General features: G+C 41.0%; 1 protein-coding gene and 1 long non-coding RNA gene across 2 annotated transcripts in view; one reads left to right on the top strand and one right to left on the bottom strand.

The window, feature by feature from the left end:
- LOC146035407 (uncharacterized) overlaps positions 1 to 7,641 on the top strand; it is a 39,355-nt gene extending 31,714 nt beyond the window's left edge. The window contains exon 4 of the long non-coding RNA XR_014460635.1: positions 7,214 to 7,641. This is a non-coding gene — a long non-coding RNA (uncharacterized LOC146035407). The remainder of the gene's footprint in view (positions 1 to 7,213) is intronic.
- A 3,779-nt stretch (positions 7,642 to 11,420) lies between these two features.
- LOC146036568 (uncharacterized) lies at positions 11,421 to 15,442 on the bottom strand. The gene is made up of 4 exons (XM_083160530.1): positions 15,359 to 15,442; positions 13,909 to 14,412; positions 12,814 to 12,912; positions 11,421 to 12,206 (listed from the first exon to the last, which is right to left on the bottom strand). Exons 2-4 carry the CDS (start codon positions 14,069 to 14,071, stop codon positions 11,563 to 11,565), a joined length of 906 nt encoding a protein of 301 aa, XP_083016656.1. The 5' UTR covers positions 14,072 to 14,412; positions 15,359 to 15,442; the 3' UTR covers positions 11,421 to 11,562.
- Positions 15,443 to 19,875: the final 4,433 nt, after the last annotated feature.

The raw sequence follows: 19,875 nt of genomic DNA, 5'->3' as shown, positions 1-19,875 counted from the left end.
ATCATATGGCTTTTATTATCAAGGTACCTACTCACTTTTGCCTTGATAAAAAAGTCCAATGTGGCTTTGGAACGTTGGCTCACCTACCCTGTTGTTGAGTCACTATTCTTTACCGCCGAGTGCCGCCGCCCCCCACACCCAAAACATATATATATATATATATATATATATAAATACACACTGAGCAAATTAGCAGCACTCAGCAGTCTTCTGTAAAGCGTTAAGGTGCCCATACATTAGCCGACTTGTCTGAACAGACAAGTCGGACCTAATGTATGGGAGCTCCCCTCCGGCAGCTCCCAGGGAGATTTGGCTCCATCGGATCTGGCCAAAATCGGACCAAAATCGTCTCGTGTATGGGCGCCCTTACAATTCCTTTATTAACACTTTACAGAGGACTCCTGAGTGCCGCTAATTTCCCCAGCATATTGGCCACAGACAGGCCCTTGGAGGGCACCTGGAGCAGGTTAACAGCATTTACACTGCGAGTGGCGGATAACATATGGAGATATATACATATTTACATCTATAAATATCTTTTATAAAATCTGAGGGCGGGATGTATTTATATACATCGCCACTCTTCGCAGCTGAAGCACCGCGATACCAGTGCATATGAACTAACATATGTGGCTGGCATTGCGGTGCCGTGACATAGCCCCCCTGTGATACCAGTACTCTGGTGTGTTTAGGGGGGGGGGGCCTCCATCATCTACCAATGGGTGGGATGTATTAATATAATCTGCTGCCCTTTACACCGCAAACTCCGCAATGCCAGAGCACATGTACACTGTGGGTCGCAATTATAATGGATTGTATTTACAATGTGATCTGGGCAGAATATTTTCGGCCAGCATCGCATTGTAAAATGCGATGATATCCCTGTGATGTATCATCCCGGGGACTGCAGGGAAAGGGCTCCGAAAGGAGCCCGTCCCTGCGATACCCTACCCGGAAGGCGAAGGGGTCTGAACATGCGCGCTTATGCGCTGACCCCCTCCTTTCGCACTGCCCAACAGGGCAGTGCAATATGTAGCCATAGGCCAAAATGGGCTATCGGCATATCAGAATGGTGATAGCCTAGGGGTGTGAAGCCGGACTGCCCAATGTTGATACATCGGGCAGCTTTGCATCCCCCATAGAAACCTATGGGGGATGCGTTCTGGCGGCGCTGCAGGGGGATAGCTGCAGGGATCGGAGATCTCTGCTGCTGTCCCCCTTTGATACATTACAGGGATACTTATTATTTGCGACTAAACCCCGAAAACGCATGATTTTGGGGATTTTGCCGCAAATAATGTTTGAAAAATGGGCCCCTATACTTTTAGGGCTATTTCTCACAGTCAGGCTCCTGCTAGATGGTGAAATCCCGGATGGGCAAAAGCCATGCCGTACTAATTATTTGTCAATGAACACTAATGTGTCCATTCACATGGGATGGCCACGGCCCAGCTGTCCGGTTGCAGCAAGATCCCACCAATTGAGGGGACGGCTGCCGGGCAGTGGCTAACCCCTCCATTGTAAACTGCTCAGTCTGGCACGTCCTCCTGCCCGTCCAAGATTTCACCATCCGGCAGGAGTCTGTCTGCTTGGAATAAACCCTATTCTGGTTTTGGGGGGTGGGTCGTCATCTTTTTGACGCTGGTGTCTCCCCTTTCGGCGGAGTCAGCAAACCAGGCTGTGCCCTGCGCCTCCTCCCTCCCTCTGCAGCCTTGAAGGATGTCTAGCTGCTTCACTAGGGGAAGGAAGGGCTTACCTTCCAAGGGTCCTGGGGGACCTGCAAGAAGGTAAGTCCGAGGGAGGGGGAGAAGGGGGGGTTAGGCAAGGCGACGTGATTGCGGTGGGTGGTGATAGATTCCTTTGGGCTTCTATTTTTGCTTGCTTCAGCTGCCCGTGCGCCCCCCTCCCTTTAGTCCTCCATCAATGGGTCTCCTTCTGTCAACAGGTGTCACAGCTTTGAGGACATCCAGTTGCAGGGTGGTGGAGGAGACGCAGGGAGACGCCGACAGCTTGCAGAAAAGGAAGGACAACACTGCAAACCAAATAACAGGGGTCTCCTTCAGCGCACCACATCGTCAGTTGCATATTTTAGTTTATTAGTGGAAGCTTTGTCAAGACGTGGAGGTGAATGGCAGCTATGTTTATTATTTCTTACTGCCATATATTTATATATAATATAGTCAATACCACAAATAATATTTAGTCAACACCATGTGTTGTTGGATAGTAGGTCTATTAAGCAGTGGAAGCATTTCACCTTTTGGGGGGGATGTATACAAAGGAAAATGTGGTTAAACCCTGTTTTTTCTGCACTTTCCTTTATGTCTAAATTGATACCGCAATGGAGGGTATCAACACCTCTGGGTGGCAATACCCTATAGAATCCTATAGGCTTCCATCGCCGCTCGCTGTCCCCCCTTCTCCCCCTTCCTTGGGCTTACCTTCTTGCAGGTCCTCTGTGACCCAAGTAGGTAAGCCCCCTAGTGAAGCAGCTAGACATCCTTCCGGCTGCAGGGGGAGGGAGGAGGTGCCACAGCGTGAGGGGAGACAACAGCGTTAGGGAGTGTTTGGGAGATTTGGGGGCTCCCCCCAAACACCAGAGCACAGGTATTGTGAGGGGGGCTCCGTCATTGCAGCGAGATGCCAGCCGCATATGTTAGTACATATGCGCTGGCATTGTGGCATTACAACTGCGAAGGTCTACGATGTATATTAATACAACGCCACCATTTGCTGCCCTTCTCAGGGTGACGGCTGTGATGGCAGCGCATTTGTGGCAACAAACCTCTGTCATGGCGGTGTGTTTATGGAGACCTACCACGGTACCAGTACTGTGGTGTGCAGGGGGGTTCATGCAACCTACTTGCCGCTGGTGTCTCCCCTCATCCCCTCACACCAGGGACAAATAAGCAGGCTGTGTCCGATGCTTCCTCCTTTCCCCTGCAGCTGAAAGGATGGTCTGGCTGCTTCACTGGAATTAGGAGGGAGTCTACCTTCCAGGGTCGAGGTGGACCATGGAGGAAGGTAAGGGGGGGGGGTGTTTGTCTAAGGCAGCGGGTTTGCGTCAGAGATGATGGAAATAAGGCCATTGGATTCTATATGGATCCGTAACCTGTATAGGATATCTCCAACTATGTTGCAGTGTATATTTTGTTACATTTGAAAATGTACTTAAACTGGGGTTTTACCATTTTCAGTTTATTACATCTTGCTCTTGGCATTTAGATATTAGAAAAATAGCAATTATGTATTGTTAAATTTAAAATGGACCTATTTTTCAACCAATATTTGCAGCTAAATGTGAATTTATAGTATATATCTCTTTAAACAACAAATAAATTTACAAGGGCTCAATAAACACTTGTGGCATTATTGAACACAATTCAAATTTTATTTCAGGTAATGTTTGGCTGAGAAAGGGAGCGCTCTCAAACTTACAACGACCTTGCCATTCATTGGCTGGGTGCGCTCTCTCCTGCAGCCAATCAGTGGCCGGACCTGGATTTGGATTGTGTTGTACAATTGTGTTGTAGACTTTTGCAATACTTATCGAGTTGCAGTGACCCTGCACTCCAGTCTAAACTTGGGTGGTTGTCCATGTAGCAGGTCAAAAAAGCCGACTCAGAAGTCAATTGTGGGTCATCACATTGGAACTGCGGACACCCATTTACTATGCGTTTTTTGGAGAAATTTTGCACAGAAACTGAGGATTTGTCCAAAATTGGACCAAAAGTGCATATTGTGAAGTGCACCTTCGGGGAAGGTGTATTACCTTTCAAGGTCAATGCATTCCATTCAGGATGATAAAGAAGACAGATCGATGGGCCATTGATGGGTTTTGATAAAGGCGTGATGATTTATGTCTCATATGCAGTAGCTGATTTTGGCCCTATTTGAGAAAATTTGGAAGAATCAACTCAAAATAGGATAAAAATCGACTTGTGTATGGGCGCCCTCACATTGGATCCTCGGTCCCATGCTCATCATATCTTTGTAGGGTAGTCAGACCTGTTGCACATCCAACAACATAACTTTGAAAGGCATTGCAGAGTCCATGTGGCACCTTAAAAACTATTCTGGTCAGCGGCTTAAGTGTTTAAAACAATTGAAATCATAGCCTGGCCGCTGGTTGGTTGAGGGAGAGGGTGCTCCCAGATAATCAGCAGCAAGGTTGCTGTTTGGTTGAGAATGCTCACTTTCCTAGCCAATTAGCGAATGACATTTCTATTTATTTGTGCTGAACATTGCTGCCGCTGTCCATCGCAGTGTTTCTGGAGAACCCCGTACCATGCACCCCAGAGACCATAGGCAAGACCACGCACCAGCTGCAGCACCCCAGGATTTAACATGGGCTGAATAGGTTGAGATTTATCCCATGAAAAAACTTGTTTATTAATTGCCACATCTCCATGGGAGCAGCTGGGGTAGCTCTCATACATTATCCAACTTTTTGGAAAAGTCAACTCCCACCTAATGTATATGAGCCTTTTTGAAAAGAAGTTTTGTTACAACAATGGGCTACTGTATGGTAAAATGTATTGATAACATATAATGGGTGAGAAAAATCAAGCTTATAATACTCCTACAATTTCTTTTTTTTCGGTTGTCATTACAGAAAACGCAACTTTATATCTAAGTTTTCTTTAAATTTTTAGTTATCTAAGATCATATTTGATTAAGGTAATTTATTATGGTGTTTTTACATGCATGTCATTTCTATCATATAGATGGATTTTACATTGAAAATCATGCATCTTGTTTTAAGAATATTTATGGCTAGGAATCAGACAAAAACAATTAAACAGTATTTTAAAAAAAGAAATAACCCAAGGTATCTAAAGCGACGTCAAAGAATATTCAAACAAAGAAGAACTCTACTTGGAAGACGTGAATCGTCAATAATGAAATTATATCGATTGCCAAGTGTAGCCATTCTAGAATTGTACAATAAAATACGGAAAGACATAGACCCAAAAACCAAAAGAAGCTTTGCAATTACCGGTTTATCCAAATTACTCGCAACTCTACATTTTTTAGCCACTGGATCGATACAAAGTACAGTTTCAGAAGTTGGAGGTATTAGCCAGTCAACATTTAGTCGCTTTTTTGACAAAGTTCTATCTGCTATCCTAAAGCACACATCTGATTATATCTCTTTCCCTAACACTGCTGAAGGTTGGATTAATCTTAAGCAAGGATTCTACAAAATAGCCAAGTTTCCTAACGTTGTAGGTGCATTAGATTGCACACACATTCAGTTTTGTCCATCTCATGATTTAGAAGAGGCGTCTAGGAATAGAAAAAATTTTCATTCGATGAATTTTCAAGCAGTATGCGATTCTAGCACCAAATTTTTAAATGTATATGCTGCATTCCCAGGATCAGCACACGACTCTCATATTTTATAAAATTCAAATTTGTTTTTAAAATTTGAAAATGAGGATTTTCCTGATGGGTGGCTACTTGGTGAGTTTACAGTACTCAGAAAGTATATATTTAATTGATGTCCGATTTTGAGTTTGTAAATTTTTAAATAAGATAAAATTGTCCAACAAGTTGACCTGTGACTTAAAAAACTTAAAATTTAAATATTTGAGATTGACTACCATAAATGAAAACTTTATAAAAATATATCTACATTACTTTTAAATAAGTTGAAAATTTTACATAGATTTTTTTTTCATAAAATAATTTTTAAATGAAATATTTATGAAATAGTAGTAATCTTATTGGGCTTATTTACAAATATATACAAAACAATTAAAATTTGATGCAATATGATTATTACCACCCCCTGGCCAACACATCTAATCATGGTATATATTGTTAGATCCATGAACAATATTATAATATATTTTGCGTTATGAAAGATAAGTGGCCTCTATATGATGTCATCATCTACATATGGGCATACCCTACGTTACTATTTCATTTTTGATGATTTTGGTTATTACTTTAAATAATCTGGTACTGGTGTCCTAGAACGGCGGCAATCGCGGGTAGGTTGCATAAATTATTTTATAGTATGTGACTGACCGATTTTCTGTATTTTACAAGGTTTTTTGTGGGTGTTTATCAAAAAAAAAAATCGCCGGAATTGCGGGAGTCGCGACCGTTAATAACGGCCTGCGATCGTGCGAGTTCGCCTATTCCTGCGTTTTTCAAATAGGAAACAATGGGTTTTTAACTTTATTTAATCAAACTATGCCTGTAATATGTCAAATTATTCGCCTGTACCCCCCACATAAGGATAAATGTCCCACCTGTCCCCCCCATGTCTCCCTTCAGTGTCAACGCCACCCCCATTATCCACGTGGACCCGAAGCGTAGGAGCATAGCAAGCCCACGAGGGGCGCCAGTACGCTTCTTACGAATAATTTCATGAGGCCACTATCCACGTTGGCATGGAGTTGAGAATATAAAGTGTGGCGAGCGCAGCGAGGCACCAAAGGTAGGTGAGCATAGCGAGCCCCGCAAGGGGAGACAGACACATGTGAAGCCTGCAAGGGGACGCGCATACCTGTGAAGGTGTCCGCGTGCGCTCGCCACGCTTCAGGCTCAGTGGGTCGCTGCGCTCGCCACACTTTATATTCTCAACTTCACGCCAACGTGGATAGTGGCCTCATGAAATTATTTGTAGAACACGTACCGCCGCCTCTCGCAGGCTCTCTGCGCTCGTACGCTCCGGTAACACGTGGATACTGGGGGTGGCGTTGACAATGAAGGGAGACATGGGGGGGACAGGGGAGACATTTATCCTTTTTTGTGGGGTACATGCGATTAATTTGACATATTACATATATACTTTGATCAAAAAAAGTTACAAACCCATTGTTTCCTATGGGTCGCGACCAATGTTACATGCGTTCCCATTAATTCCTATGGAGATATCGCTGCTTGCGACCAGACCAATATCTCCTTAGAAATGAATGGGAACTCATTTAACATTGATTCCAATGGGGGAATCGCTGGGTTGCCGCGGCAATTTCGAACGCGTCTCGGCCCATTAGTTATGGGCCAGACGCGACCAACTTCATTTTTAACACACGACGGCACAAGATTTTATTTGTAGCCGCCGTTTTAGGAAAAATGTACCAATAGACTTATTAATCTCATGAATTAATGTACTACTGTAACAGAGTAATTATAGTATCTCAAGTTGTTTTGTATTGCAAATTATGAGTGGAAATTTTCTAACATTTACATTTGACAGGTGATTCCGGATACGGTTGCCGTCCTTGGTTACTTACCCCTGTTTCACACCCTAAAGGGATAGCGGGAAAAAAATACAACAAATCACATGCATTAACACGAGGAGTTATTGAACGGGCTTTTGGAATTTTAAAAAGTAGATTCCGTTGTTTATCGAAAACTGGCGGTTCTCTAATGTATTCAGCTGACAAAATTTGCCGAATGTTTACTGTGTGCTGCATTTTACACAATATCTGCTTGAAATTTAATGTAAATGTCAAAGAGTGGAAATTACAACCAGAGGATGATTGCTCCTTTAGGCCTACTGTAAATAAACTTGTAACTGCAAAGGGCAAAGTTATTCGTTCAAAGCTGATTTCTGACATATTTAACTAAATGTTACAAAATTTTCAAGAACTATATGTTATATGTTGCAAATTTCAACCTCCACTTACCATTGTTTAATCTGTTGTGAAACTATAAATAAATAATTCAATACAAATATAACCAAAATTCCAACATTTATTCAATTTTTATTGAATATTTAACATTTACTAATATTTAGTTTTATTTGAAGTTTTCTCACTGTATTAATAATGAACATACATTTTAAAAAATATGGTACTTTTACAATATCACAGCTTCCACGATATTGATTGGATACCAAACGCATATGGTCGCATCACATGCAATCACATTGGATGTGATTTCTCACTGAAATGCATGTGAATAATAATAAATGCTATCTAATGCCATTTTTCATTGAGAGTCACCCCCACTATTAACGACAAAGCAAAGCGTGGCGACCACAGCCAGGCCACGATGGGCCATGTTACATGTCATACGACCTTTACATGCCCCCACTATCGACGTCAGCGTGGAGTTGAGAATATAATGTGAGGCGAGCGCAGTGAGATATCGCGCCAAAAGCGTGAGGATACCTGTACAGATAACCGCGTAGCCTTGCGGGCTTCACAGGTGTCCTCAACAACTCTCGCTACGCTCGCAACACTTTGGGCCTAGAAAACTGCTTGTGCTCGCCACGCTTGGAGCTCGGTGCCTCACTGTGTTGGCCACACTATATTCTCAACTTCACGCCAACATTGATAGTGGGGGTAAGAATTGGTCGTACGACGCGTACCGCAGTGGTCGCAATGCTTCGGATTGTCGTTGAAAATGTGGGTGGCTTCCTATGAAATATGACATTTGGTGGCATTCAAACATGACTACATGCATTTGGATGCTTTACTGTGCAAAATCACATCCAATCGCATGTAACCAAATGCATGTTATTGAATGTGATTTTCTCAAAGACATGACTAACAAATAGCCAAATCTCATCCCAACACATGTCATCTCATGCCAGTAAAAAAGGAATGGGATGGCATGCGATGGGAGCCGTGATAAACAAGAGGTACCAAAAATATTAATACATTTTAACATCAATGTAATGTGAAAATATACCTAACAAACATAGAAACATCTGCAGTTTCAATAAAGAAGCACTTCTTGAAACTTCTTAAAAATATATCTGTCATCAGCTTTGTATGCAATATATTTGACCTCAATATATGTGTACAAATCTATTCATAAAAAAAATGGTACTTAAAAAAACAAAAAATGAAATAATGAGAATAACCAGTACAAGTTTGAAGGTAAGGCTTACACAACTGTACTTACAATATAGTTACTGAACACGCTAAACTAGAAATATAGCTATGCATTCAATAGTCCATTGCATATGTATTTAAAGCAATTGTCTTTTAAAAACTTTGAAATGCACTGTATGGCAATTTGTTTGGAAACGAAGTACATCTCTTATAAAAACATATATTATTTGTATTGGTAGGCAACAATATTACATTACATAATTAAAGAAAACATTTATTCCATTAAAAAATGTAATGCACATCAGCACCAACCTAATACTTCTTTAAGAATTATGACAATTACATTTTGTCTGCTTTATATGCTAGTGTTCATTCTAGCACCCGCCATAATTTAAGACCCCTGCAGTTCCTCCTCCCTGCCTGGGGTGTCACTGTCTGCTGTGGTGTTTCTAGCACAGGTCTGGGTTGCATATCCGTGCTGATAAACAGCCCCCACTGCTAGAGGCACTACAGCAGATAGCGACACCCCAGGCAGGGAGGAGGAACTGCTTTGGTTTTCAAATATAGCGGGTGCTAGAATGAACACTATATGCAACTCCATGCATAACAGAAAAAAAAGGGTACAAAGTGGTAAAATCCATCAATGCAATATTTCATCACAACCCAGTAGATAATACATTTTTTAAATTAAAATTTAAAAACACTGGGTTCTGATAAAATATTGTATTGAATTTGTTTAACACATTGAACCCATTTTTTTTTTACATAATGTTTAATTTTTTTTTTTTATTTTAATTTGTTTCTAATATATATTTCTTTAATACATATGCAATAGACCATGTGATAGCAATCACAATGTAAAAATTAAGATTACACTTGAAAGCATTCCTTTAAAATAAAAGTATATAAATGCACTATTTGTAAAACAATGTAACGGGAACAGTTTCGCGGTGGCAATATACCATGAAAATGTTGCAAAAACATACAAGTAATATAAGGCATTTGAAAGCTTAATAACAATGAATATTTTTTGCATTTATTTATTAATTGCCAAGAGATTTTTTGATCTAATGAAGTTTTATATAAAATTTTTGTACTAGTGCAGATTCTGCATGCCCAATGTAGACATTGCATGGCAATACTTTAGGGCTGCAATGTCCTGGACCCCATTTTTCAAAAGGAATCATAGTTACCATGGACAAAGTCCATTTTTACGTAGGATTCAATAAGAAACAAGCATCATTATCATTTTGCTACTATCTACCTAATCATGGAGTTGGATATATACCTGTGCCAAGCGTAGCGAGTCACCGAGCCCAATGTGTAACAAGCAATGCGAGGGCTGCAAAGGGATGCAGAGTTACTTTTAGAATGAACCTGCGTCCTCTTGTGGTGATCGCTTTGTTCGTCACGCTTTGCACACGGTGGCTCAGTATACTCGCCACAGGTTTATAACAAACTCCATGTGATAGTGGGGAAAAGATAGGGACCCTTTTTTCATATTAATATATGTAAAAATGCCATATGCCCATTTTAACATTGAATCCTTTTGGAAAATCTGGTCCTTTGTATCACATCGCATCACATGTCATTACGTTGCTTGCAATGCAATTTTTATATTGGGCGAGCTGAATCTACACAATTACCAAAATTTCATCAACATGCAAGGCGGCCTACGCGATTAGATTTAAACCGTTCTTCAATTTAATATCCAACCAAGGGTCATTGATATGGTAAAAGGACCCTATCATATGTAAAGGCAACCACTATATATATTTGAAACCAACTCTATCCACATCCATCATATGCGTGCGTGCACAGTAAGTCCTCAAGGAGCAATGGTACCCGTGCTCCAATCTAATCTCATCACCACTATCCACGCTGCCATTACAATGATTATATAAATTGTGTGTAGCGCTGCAAGCCACAGAACTTTAAATTTGGCTAACATTATTAGCTGCCAGAGGGAACAAGGAGACCTTTAAAACCCTTGAGGTAACGCAGATAGATTTGAAAGTACGAGCGTACCCTTGGGTGGCTCAATGCGCTAGTTAAATTGTAGCCTCGTGTCATGTTGACCTTTCCTAACCATATAAATTGAACTCTTAATTTTGCGTGTTGGATGAGCTTGTAAAAAGTTCGGATGTAAGTAAACCACCACTCCTTCAAGAGTTACTACGCGTGCACGGTTTTGGTGAAACGTTGATAGGGGAGGCGGTACATTAAGAAGTTGGATTTAACAATTTTAACGAATATTGCAGCATATATACGACCCTTTGCTATATATATAATATTTGAAAAATTAGTATTGAAAACATCGCAAAACATGACATTTTCAATGGTATTTAACATTACAATGCGTAACACTTATAAATGTCAAAATCTGAGTAAGCAATAAAATATCATATGTAACTACAAAGGGGCAGATGTATCAAGCTTTACCAAGAGATAAATGCAAGGGAAGATAAGGAGAGATAAACACCCAGCCAATCACCTGCTAACTGTCATACCACAGGCTGTGTTTGAAAAAAGTCAGTAAGGTGTTGATTGGCTGGATGTTTATTTCTCCTTATCACCTTTGTATTTATCTCTTGTTAAACCTTGATACATCAGCCGCAAAGTCACATGCATCTTTATGGGTAAAATAACTTGCACAATGCAACCTCAAAAGCAACAAATTCAATATAGACTAAATTTGAAAGAACTATTCAGCAAACATGGGGATAGGATTCAAATTAGTATTTGAACTTGAAATGTCTACTTATATTTCAACGTCTTCTAACCACTTAGGCCTTTTAAATTGCCTTTTAGGACGGTTAGATGTATTATCTTTTGGCGAACTGGATTGCCCATCTTCATTATTTTTAGGAGAAGCACAAGGCTGATTCACATTAATTTGCTCATTTATGTTATCAACATGAGTTTCAAGGAGATAATCCAGCTTTTTAAATTTGTATTGCACAAGTTGCTTTTGCATGTCTTTAATTGCACATATATTGATACAAATGTGATCAAATGTTTCAGCTAATGATTTGAATGTGGCAGAGATTTCTGTGGTGAAGTTATTGAAATCTGCACGAAATTCTTTCATCTCCTGAATTAAGCGACTGGTGTCATTACTCTGATGTTTTAAATGAACATCCACTGCTGAATTTATAATTTCTGAAATTTCAATGGATGAATCGATGCTGGAATTTTTTGCAGATTTCTTAGTACCCTCACCTTTCCGTCCAGAAGTACACATTATAGATTCAACACTTGAGCTGTCATCATTTATTGACAATATCACATTTTGTTGATTGTCGCATGGATCATTGTTCATGGAAATGGATAATGTTTCAGATTGTTCTGAATCCTCATCGCATATTATCCGGTTTGGCTTGATTTTTCTTTTTTTCTTGTTCTCTGAAAAAATAACAAAAATGGAAATTATTTAAAAAAAACCCAAAAAATTAGTGATATTATAAAAAAATGTCAAAAGAAAACAGTTATACATGTATAACTTTAAAAAATACATTTTGAGATTTCAAAAAGGATTGCAAACTGCAATAAACTAAATCTGTAAATTTTTATAGACCTTCCCTATCCAGTGTACTTTTTTCCAACATAAAATACTTAACCTATTTTTTGAAGCTCAAAAACATGAAGTAGCTGGACTCAACTCCGAAAAAATCTTTACTAAAAAATATGTATTTTTACAAAAAAATGTTAGAAAAAACCGTGGATAAATCCCACCAAATGTAGAACGTTTCCGCACGCCACACTTTGGGCACATAGGCTCACTACCCTTGCAACAGGTTTATATCCAACTCCATGTGTTGTTGGATAGTGGGGAAATGATCAGGGTGTCCAAAATGGCACTCTAAAAATTGGGAGGGCTGATCCTTCAAAAGTACCAAATTTTTTAATTATGGATCATGTAACAGAAAACTACATTTAATATGTGGAAGCCTACAACCAATAACATATATGCTAAATAGAATAAAAAAAAAAAATATTTAAAAATACTTACCAAGAGGTAGTCTATTTTTGGAAGCCATGACATTACTAGACTGTGCTTGTTGTGAGTCCTCACTGTCATAGGTCAACCTTTTTACTTTTCGTTCTTTCTCTACAAAGTAATAATTAAAAAAAAAAGTAAATTACCATAAATAATAATTTTAACATTTATGAGATAACAACAAAAGAACTAAACCATAGTTACTTATGTAGTGAATGGACTGCCGATTTCTGTGATCAGGTTCCTAAAATTTATGCACAGAATCAATGATATACACGTGATACTTATGTAACTTGCATCGTATAATAGCTAGAACAATTTGACCGATTTGGTGGACCCAATTTCCAGTTAGGTATCATGGTGAAATATATCTATTAGATAAGTTTTCATAACACTAGAAATAAAACATTTACTAATGTATCAAAGCTGATACTACAACTTAAGGTATTGCCTCCTTTAGATTGATAAACATTATATAAGCCAATAGGCTTCTTTTGCCAGCAGGCGGCTACAATGGAATGCCAGCACCTCGCCAACCACCCCTTAATTTCCAAGATGGGACTCCAGGACACCTGAAGGAAAGCCCTTCCTCCCCCTATTGATTAAGCAGGACATCCTTCCCCCTAAAGGTAGAGTCACCGAGAACAGGCTTCTAAGCTTTACCTGGCATGAAGATAGAGTTAAGCATAAGGGAGACCACATGCACAACTCAGCATAGATTTTGCGGCGGCCCTCAAACTGCGCACTGCGATAACAGCCATATATGTTATTGACTATACAGTGCCATTGCGGCATTTGGGCTAAAAAGTGGTGATGTTTAATGTATTATGTATACTATAATATAATTAATATATAACATTAGTATATAATTATTGTATAATGTATTATCCATTTTAAATAGCGTAGAACATTTAAATATTGATGTATATGGAAATATTTGCTCAAATGGATCTGCTGCCTTGCATATGTGAATTGATCACAAAAAATACAACAAATTATTATCAATGGGACCCATCACAGAAATCAACATTACATATACAAAATAAGTAAAGCCCCACATATATATACCTATATTTAAAAAAAAAAAAAAAAAAAAAAACAACTTACTTGTCAGATTTGAAGAGCCAACCTCAGTGTCCACACCTTGTGGAATTCCTACAACAGTTGATGGAATGATTTTCTTTTTTAATTTTTTCTCCCAATCGGCAAATTCTATATTCAATGGTCCCCCACCGCCAGTTTTTTTTTGGTGGTTATTAAGCATCGACATTTATTACGAACAGTGACCTTGCAGTCGGAATAGCGTTTTTTGCATACAAATGCATTTCTGTTTACTTTACTGACTGCTGAAACTGATTTGGCAATTTGACGCCATGTGCTCTCGCGGCTTTCAAAAGGCACATTTAAGCCCGATGGTTTACCAAATAAAACTTTGTAATTCTTTATTACACCGTCAATCAATGCCTCATTTTCTAATATTGAAAATTTAGGTCCACGCTTGGTCTTCTTATGTGGTTTTTTGGATCCACTAACAGATGAATTATCATCCGAGTAGTTTTGAAGATTTGTATCTGACCAATTTGAATCCAAATCAGACATTGTTCATGAAACCTGTACAAATATTACAATAAAAATGTAACATCAAACTATAATCTACATGACACATTAGATGATCACAATCAAAACTTTAAAATATTGCAAAAAATAATTACATTAAGATAAGTCAATATTAAAACAAATATTTAGAGCAGTCACCTTTTTCAAAATTTACTATTACTTTAAAACTATATACAGTTTGCAATCTGGACATGCTTTCTTAAAGGTAGTAATTTGTTAAAAATCTGTGTACCTTAGCAATAACATAGGTAATAGGGAGTTGTGTGTACCTCCTAAACAAAACATTGAACAGGATATTATCCAAATTGAAATACGACTATAAAATGGAGATTTGCAAATTATTGCATGATTTCCTCAAAGCTGAAACATTGCCAGACCTCCTAGGACTAACACAAACACATAAAGGCAAATCTCCACCTATTACGTAGAAAGATGGAGGATTATTTTAAAATTATTAACGCAAATTTTTAAAACCACAATCTAAGGTAAATTTAAATTAAATGGAATTAAATTAAAAATAGCAGCGAGTTATTCCAGATATGAAAAGTAACTTACATTAGAATAAGCTCACATGCACAGCAGTAGAAACTCAAAGACAGAATTTTTTTTTTTTTAATTACTGCTCCTCGAGCATTATACGTAGGGCGGAATGTATTAATATAAATTGCCGCCCTTCTACAGCCAACCGCCACAATGCCAGCGCATATGTACATGTGAGAGAAATGGGTCTCATATTACAATTTCAGACAAGTGACAAAGACCACATTAATATTTGAGATCTACACTGGACCATAAATAGTGTATGTCCAGAAAAGTGTCAATTGGTAAATTGAGGGAAAATGCTGGCATACCCATCCAACCTTCTACCAATTCCTAGATATACAGTACCTAAGGATGCACATCCGCCTAATAAGTAGCCCACCGCCCTTTTTTAACTTACCTATATATGTAGGTAGCAAGATAACCGAGGATTTGAAATACACTTATATCCGCAATGAATTTTCACAGAAGTGTAGCGAAGTCTAGGGAAAAAAAAAAAGAAAAATTGGTCAAACCCACCCAGATGACAAATGCATCTAAAACCTAAGGCACAGCTCAGGGACCATACCCACCGGGCCACTTTGCCCAGCGTGTATGGACAGCGATGAGGTCAATGATCACTGTGGGGAAAAGCGCTCTGTGCATACACACTGAGCGGCTTGCCCCCTTCCCGGCACCGACGGTATAACCAGCAGATGAACGGCTTTCCCGGCGATGATGCAGGAGCGCGCATCCCCACTCAAATCCGCCGGCCCAAAAACACATTTTCCACACCCTTGTAAAGCAACCGGACCACCCTTCCAGCTGCTACGAGGAAGAAAGGAAACACCAGGGACAGCATGCTTAGCTGTCCTTGGTGTGAGGGGAGATGTCGGTGGCAAAGAGGTCACGGACACCCCCCTGCACACCAGAGTACAGGTCTCCGTCACCACACCGCAATGAACATATGTGCTGCCATCGTGGAGGGTGGCCGCTGAAGGGCATCAATGTACATAAATACATCCCACCCTTACATTGAGCCTGTATAGTACTCCCTACAGCATGTCACCTGCCCAACTTCCAATATCTCCTATATGGGCTGGATGTGATATATCAGAAATGCGGTAAAAAACCATTTATCAGGGTTTCAACCACATAACTGCATGTTATAACAGCTGGCCGCAGTGGCAGCGCTCTGGAAAGAATCACCAGCAGAGGCTGGAGAAACCCTATAGAAGCATATGCGCTGTATGAGGGATCCATCACGGATCACTTTCAGCATTCCCTGCAACCAGCACCGGGAGTCTGCACATGGCACTGCATCACAAGGGGCAGCTCTTAACGCAAGAGCTGTCCCTTGCGTTAATATCCTATATATTGTAAGCTTGCGAGCAGGGCCCTCCTACCTTTTGACTCTCTGTAAAAACCCCTTTTTTTTTTTTTTTTACCAATGTGTCCTTTGTAAAGGGCAAAGGAATATGCTGCGCTATATACAAAACTTTTAATAAATAAATAAATAAAAACGGCATATGTAATAGAATAGACAAGAGAAATCCAGTGGATTGAGAGACGCCAGGGAAAGAGACAGCCAAGGAAGCTGGTTGTGGGGTAGGGGTCAGAGAGAGAGGGGTCAGCAATGGGAACTGATAGCCCCAGCAGTAAAATAGCTAGTGGTCATAAAGATACTTAGCATAGAGCAGGGATGGGGAACCTTCGGCTCTCCAGATGTGGTTGAACTACACATCCCAGCATGCACTGCAACAGTTTTGCTATTTGGCCATACTGAAACTGTTGCAGGGCATGCTGGGATGTGTAGTTCAACCACATCTGGAGAGCCGAAGGTTCCCCATCCCTGGCATAGAGGCAGCCTGGCACAGTCAGAGACCTAGGTCACAAGTGCTGGCATAGGCAGGGTAAGGGGAGAGAGCCTGAGACAGATAGGGTAAGACTGGCACAGACAGGAAAAGAAGTGACTGATATGGGCAGGGAGAGGATAAACCTGGCACAAAGACTGTCAGGATGAGCAGAGAGTGACAGCCAGTGGCAGGGGAAGGATTAGCTTGGCAGAGAGGATGGCACAGGGACTGGCAGAGTGAGTAGAAAGTGACTGACATAGCAAGGAAAGGCCAAATAAGATGGCACTGGCAGGATGAATAGAGAGTGAAAGTCACAGACAGGAGAAGAGTGATCCTGGCACAGAAGGCAGGATGGCACAGAGGATGACCCGGGGACTGTATTCATCTGTATGAGTATGAGCATAGAGTGCCAGTCCCGGGCAGCCTGAATGCTGTACAAAGAAATGTGCAAAACACTTACATTATACACCTTTCTACTGTCCACACACTCCACACTGCTTACTGCGCCATTTCTGCATGCATAAAATGGCGCCTGCAGCTCCAAACCACTGAGCATGTGCAAGACAATCATAACACTACATTTCCCATGACTCTATATTCATTCTCGCGCATGCGCAGATTGAATCTCTCGAACTTCAATCTCGCGCATGCGCAGAACGAAAAACGCTACAACATCGCGCTGTCAGCTCCGGCCGCCCTGCCACTAAACATTGATACATTTGCGGAAAGGGTCCGCAACACAGGTAGGACAACGCAGCGGTAAAACGCCGTTCAAACGGCGAAACTTGATACATCCCGCCCTTAATGACCTGGCCTATACAGCGCGAGAGCGTAGGCTGTGAGTAACCGCAGGTTTGGCTCAAAGTGGGCTGGAATGTGCCCGACGCAAAAAAATGCAACGCACCCAACAGTTTCTGGAAACCGGTGAGTGCGTGATTGCCCCGTCCCCGAGCGACCAGGTCTGGCTCCATGAGATCATACAGCATGTGGATTGCCTCAGACGAAAGGCGATAATTTGATATCACCTCCGCCTCGGTGAGATCACCCAGTTCACGCCTAGTACGATACTGGCGTGGACGTGGGACTGAAACCCGCACTAACTCACCTAATGGAGCTATCGCCTGAACACTAGTGCCATCATCCATATCTGCCTCCTCCTCCACACTGGCATTGAGCATGAATCCGACAATAGTGTCCCTAAATAGCTCCATTACTGTAGGCAGTGTTAAGAAATTGCAGAGAAATGCAGAAAAACGCAAATTACCCTAAAAAAACGATTCCAAACAGCAGACTGCAAAAGCTGTGTTATCTCCTCAAAGGCCAAACGAAGGAGTGAGGAAGAAGAGGTGAATCATGGGTATGAGGAGAATCTGGGCAGAATAATGCATTCTGGGTAAAAATGAAAAATGACTTTAAAAAATAAATATATATTATTATGGGTCATGTGCAGGCATGAAATATTCATGGGCCATCCCCCAAAAAAAGAATACAGCTAGAAGATAGCAAAACATTTCTTAAAAACATTTATTTCAAAAGAAACATGTTCAGTTCTCCATAAAAAGCTGACGAATGCTAAATGGAGAATCATGGCGAATTTCAATGGAGAAAGCAGTTCTCCATTTGAGCATTGAATACACTCTCGGCGAATTCCACTAAAAACCCCATTGAAAATCACAGGCGAATTGCGGAGAATCATTTTCGGCGAATCGGCAGACATTCGCTGTTCATTTGTGGCGAATTGCCTCAATTGAATATGGCGAATTGTTTTTTTCTGACAGAAAATTCACCGTTCACCCAGCGAATTGCCAGATTCACTGAAAAAAAACGGCGAATCTGAGGCATTGAATACTGGCCTTAGTCAGAACTTTAACTGTGCCAAAAGGTGGCATCTCAGGCCCATTCTCCTGTTTAAGAGCCCTTTATTGTCACTGTCCGACCTCCAGCAGCGGCCGTTTACTGCAAAGGCTTAGTATGTTATGTGGAAAAATATGTATTTCGGCCACCCCCAGGGGCTACTATTGGCAATTGTTCATGGCTGTGAGCGGCTCATATAAACCTTTCCATTCAGTGTCAGTTCCCATGCCACTTCAGGATTAGCGATCACATGTCCAGGGACAGGTACAAGGTTTTTGACTTATGCTCAGTCATTATGTGCTGGGAATATTTGTTATTCAGCATTGGGGCCGTGTGTTGTGTCTCCACTAGTTGCTCCTTTCAAGTACTGTTCTGCGTCAGCTGCGGTGGAGAATTCTTTAAACGTGTCTCCCTCAAATATACGTAACCTGGCGGTGTATAGGAGGGCAAATTTCTTTGACTCCTTGAATAAACTTGTGCAGATCGGTGAAAACGCCTTTCTTGCCCTGGTCACCTCTGCTGAATAATCGTGGAATAGTCTGATCCTGGCACCATCCCATGTTAGGTCTGATTTTTTCCTGGCCGCATGCCAGATAGCCTCTTTGTGCTGATAATTCAGGGCTTTGAATATGACAACCCTGGGTCTTCCTCCTGCTCCTTTATGTATTGGGCCAATGCGATGTGCCTTCTCCACTACCATCCCCCCACATATATCACTGATTCCCAGTAGCTCTGGGAGCGTGTCCTGCAAAAATTTGTACAGTTCTTCTCCTTTCATAGATTCTGTCAGCCCTGTCACACGGAGGTTTTGTTAAGAACCTGCAGGTGTTCTTTAGACAGGGTTGCTGTGTCTTTTTTAAGTTCAGCCACATCATGAAATATCTCTCCCACCCTGTTTTCTGTGATGGAGAGGCATTTGGTTACATTCTGCAGTTGTGTCTTTATATCTAGGACTGCTTTGTCAAACTAAGCAGCCTGTGCATCCATCATAGGCTGCATTGTGACTTGTATGGCTTGTACTATGTCCTCGTATGTTACTGGGGTACCCCCCTTGCCTGGTTTTGATTGTGGGGATCTGGAGCGGTGTGAGGTTTGGTTACCTTGATCTGAGTCTGAGGGCTCAGAGAGCGCTGTGTCTCTGGCGTCTTGCAGGGTGTCCTGCATTGCGGCCGCCATGTTGGATTTTTCAGCCCTGCGTTCAGACCTCGAGCGGTGCGACTTTGAGGGC

Source organism: Crinia signifera, chromosome 9 (genome assembly GCF_055691185.1).
Source record: "Crinia signifera chromosome 9, ASM5569118v1, whole genome shotgun sequence".
Classification (NCBI taxonomy): domain Eukaryota; kingdom Metazoa; phylum Chordata; class Amphibia; order Anura; family Myobatrachidae; genus Crinia; species Crinia signifera.
Note: the sequence above shows the minus strand (reverse complement) of the source record. Positions and strands in the feature narration are given on the sequence as shown.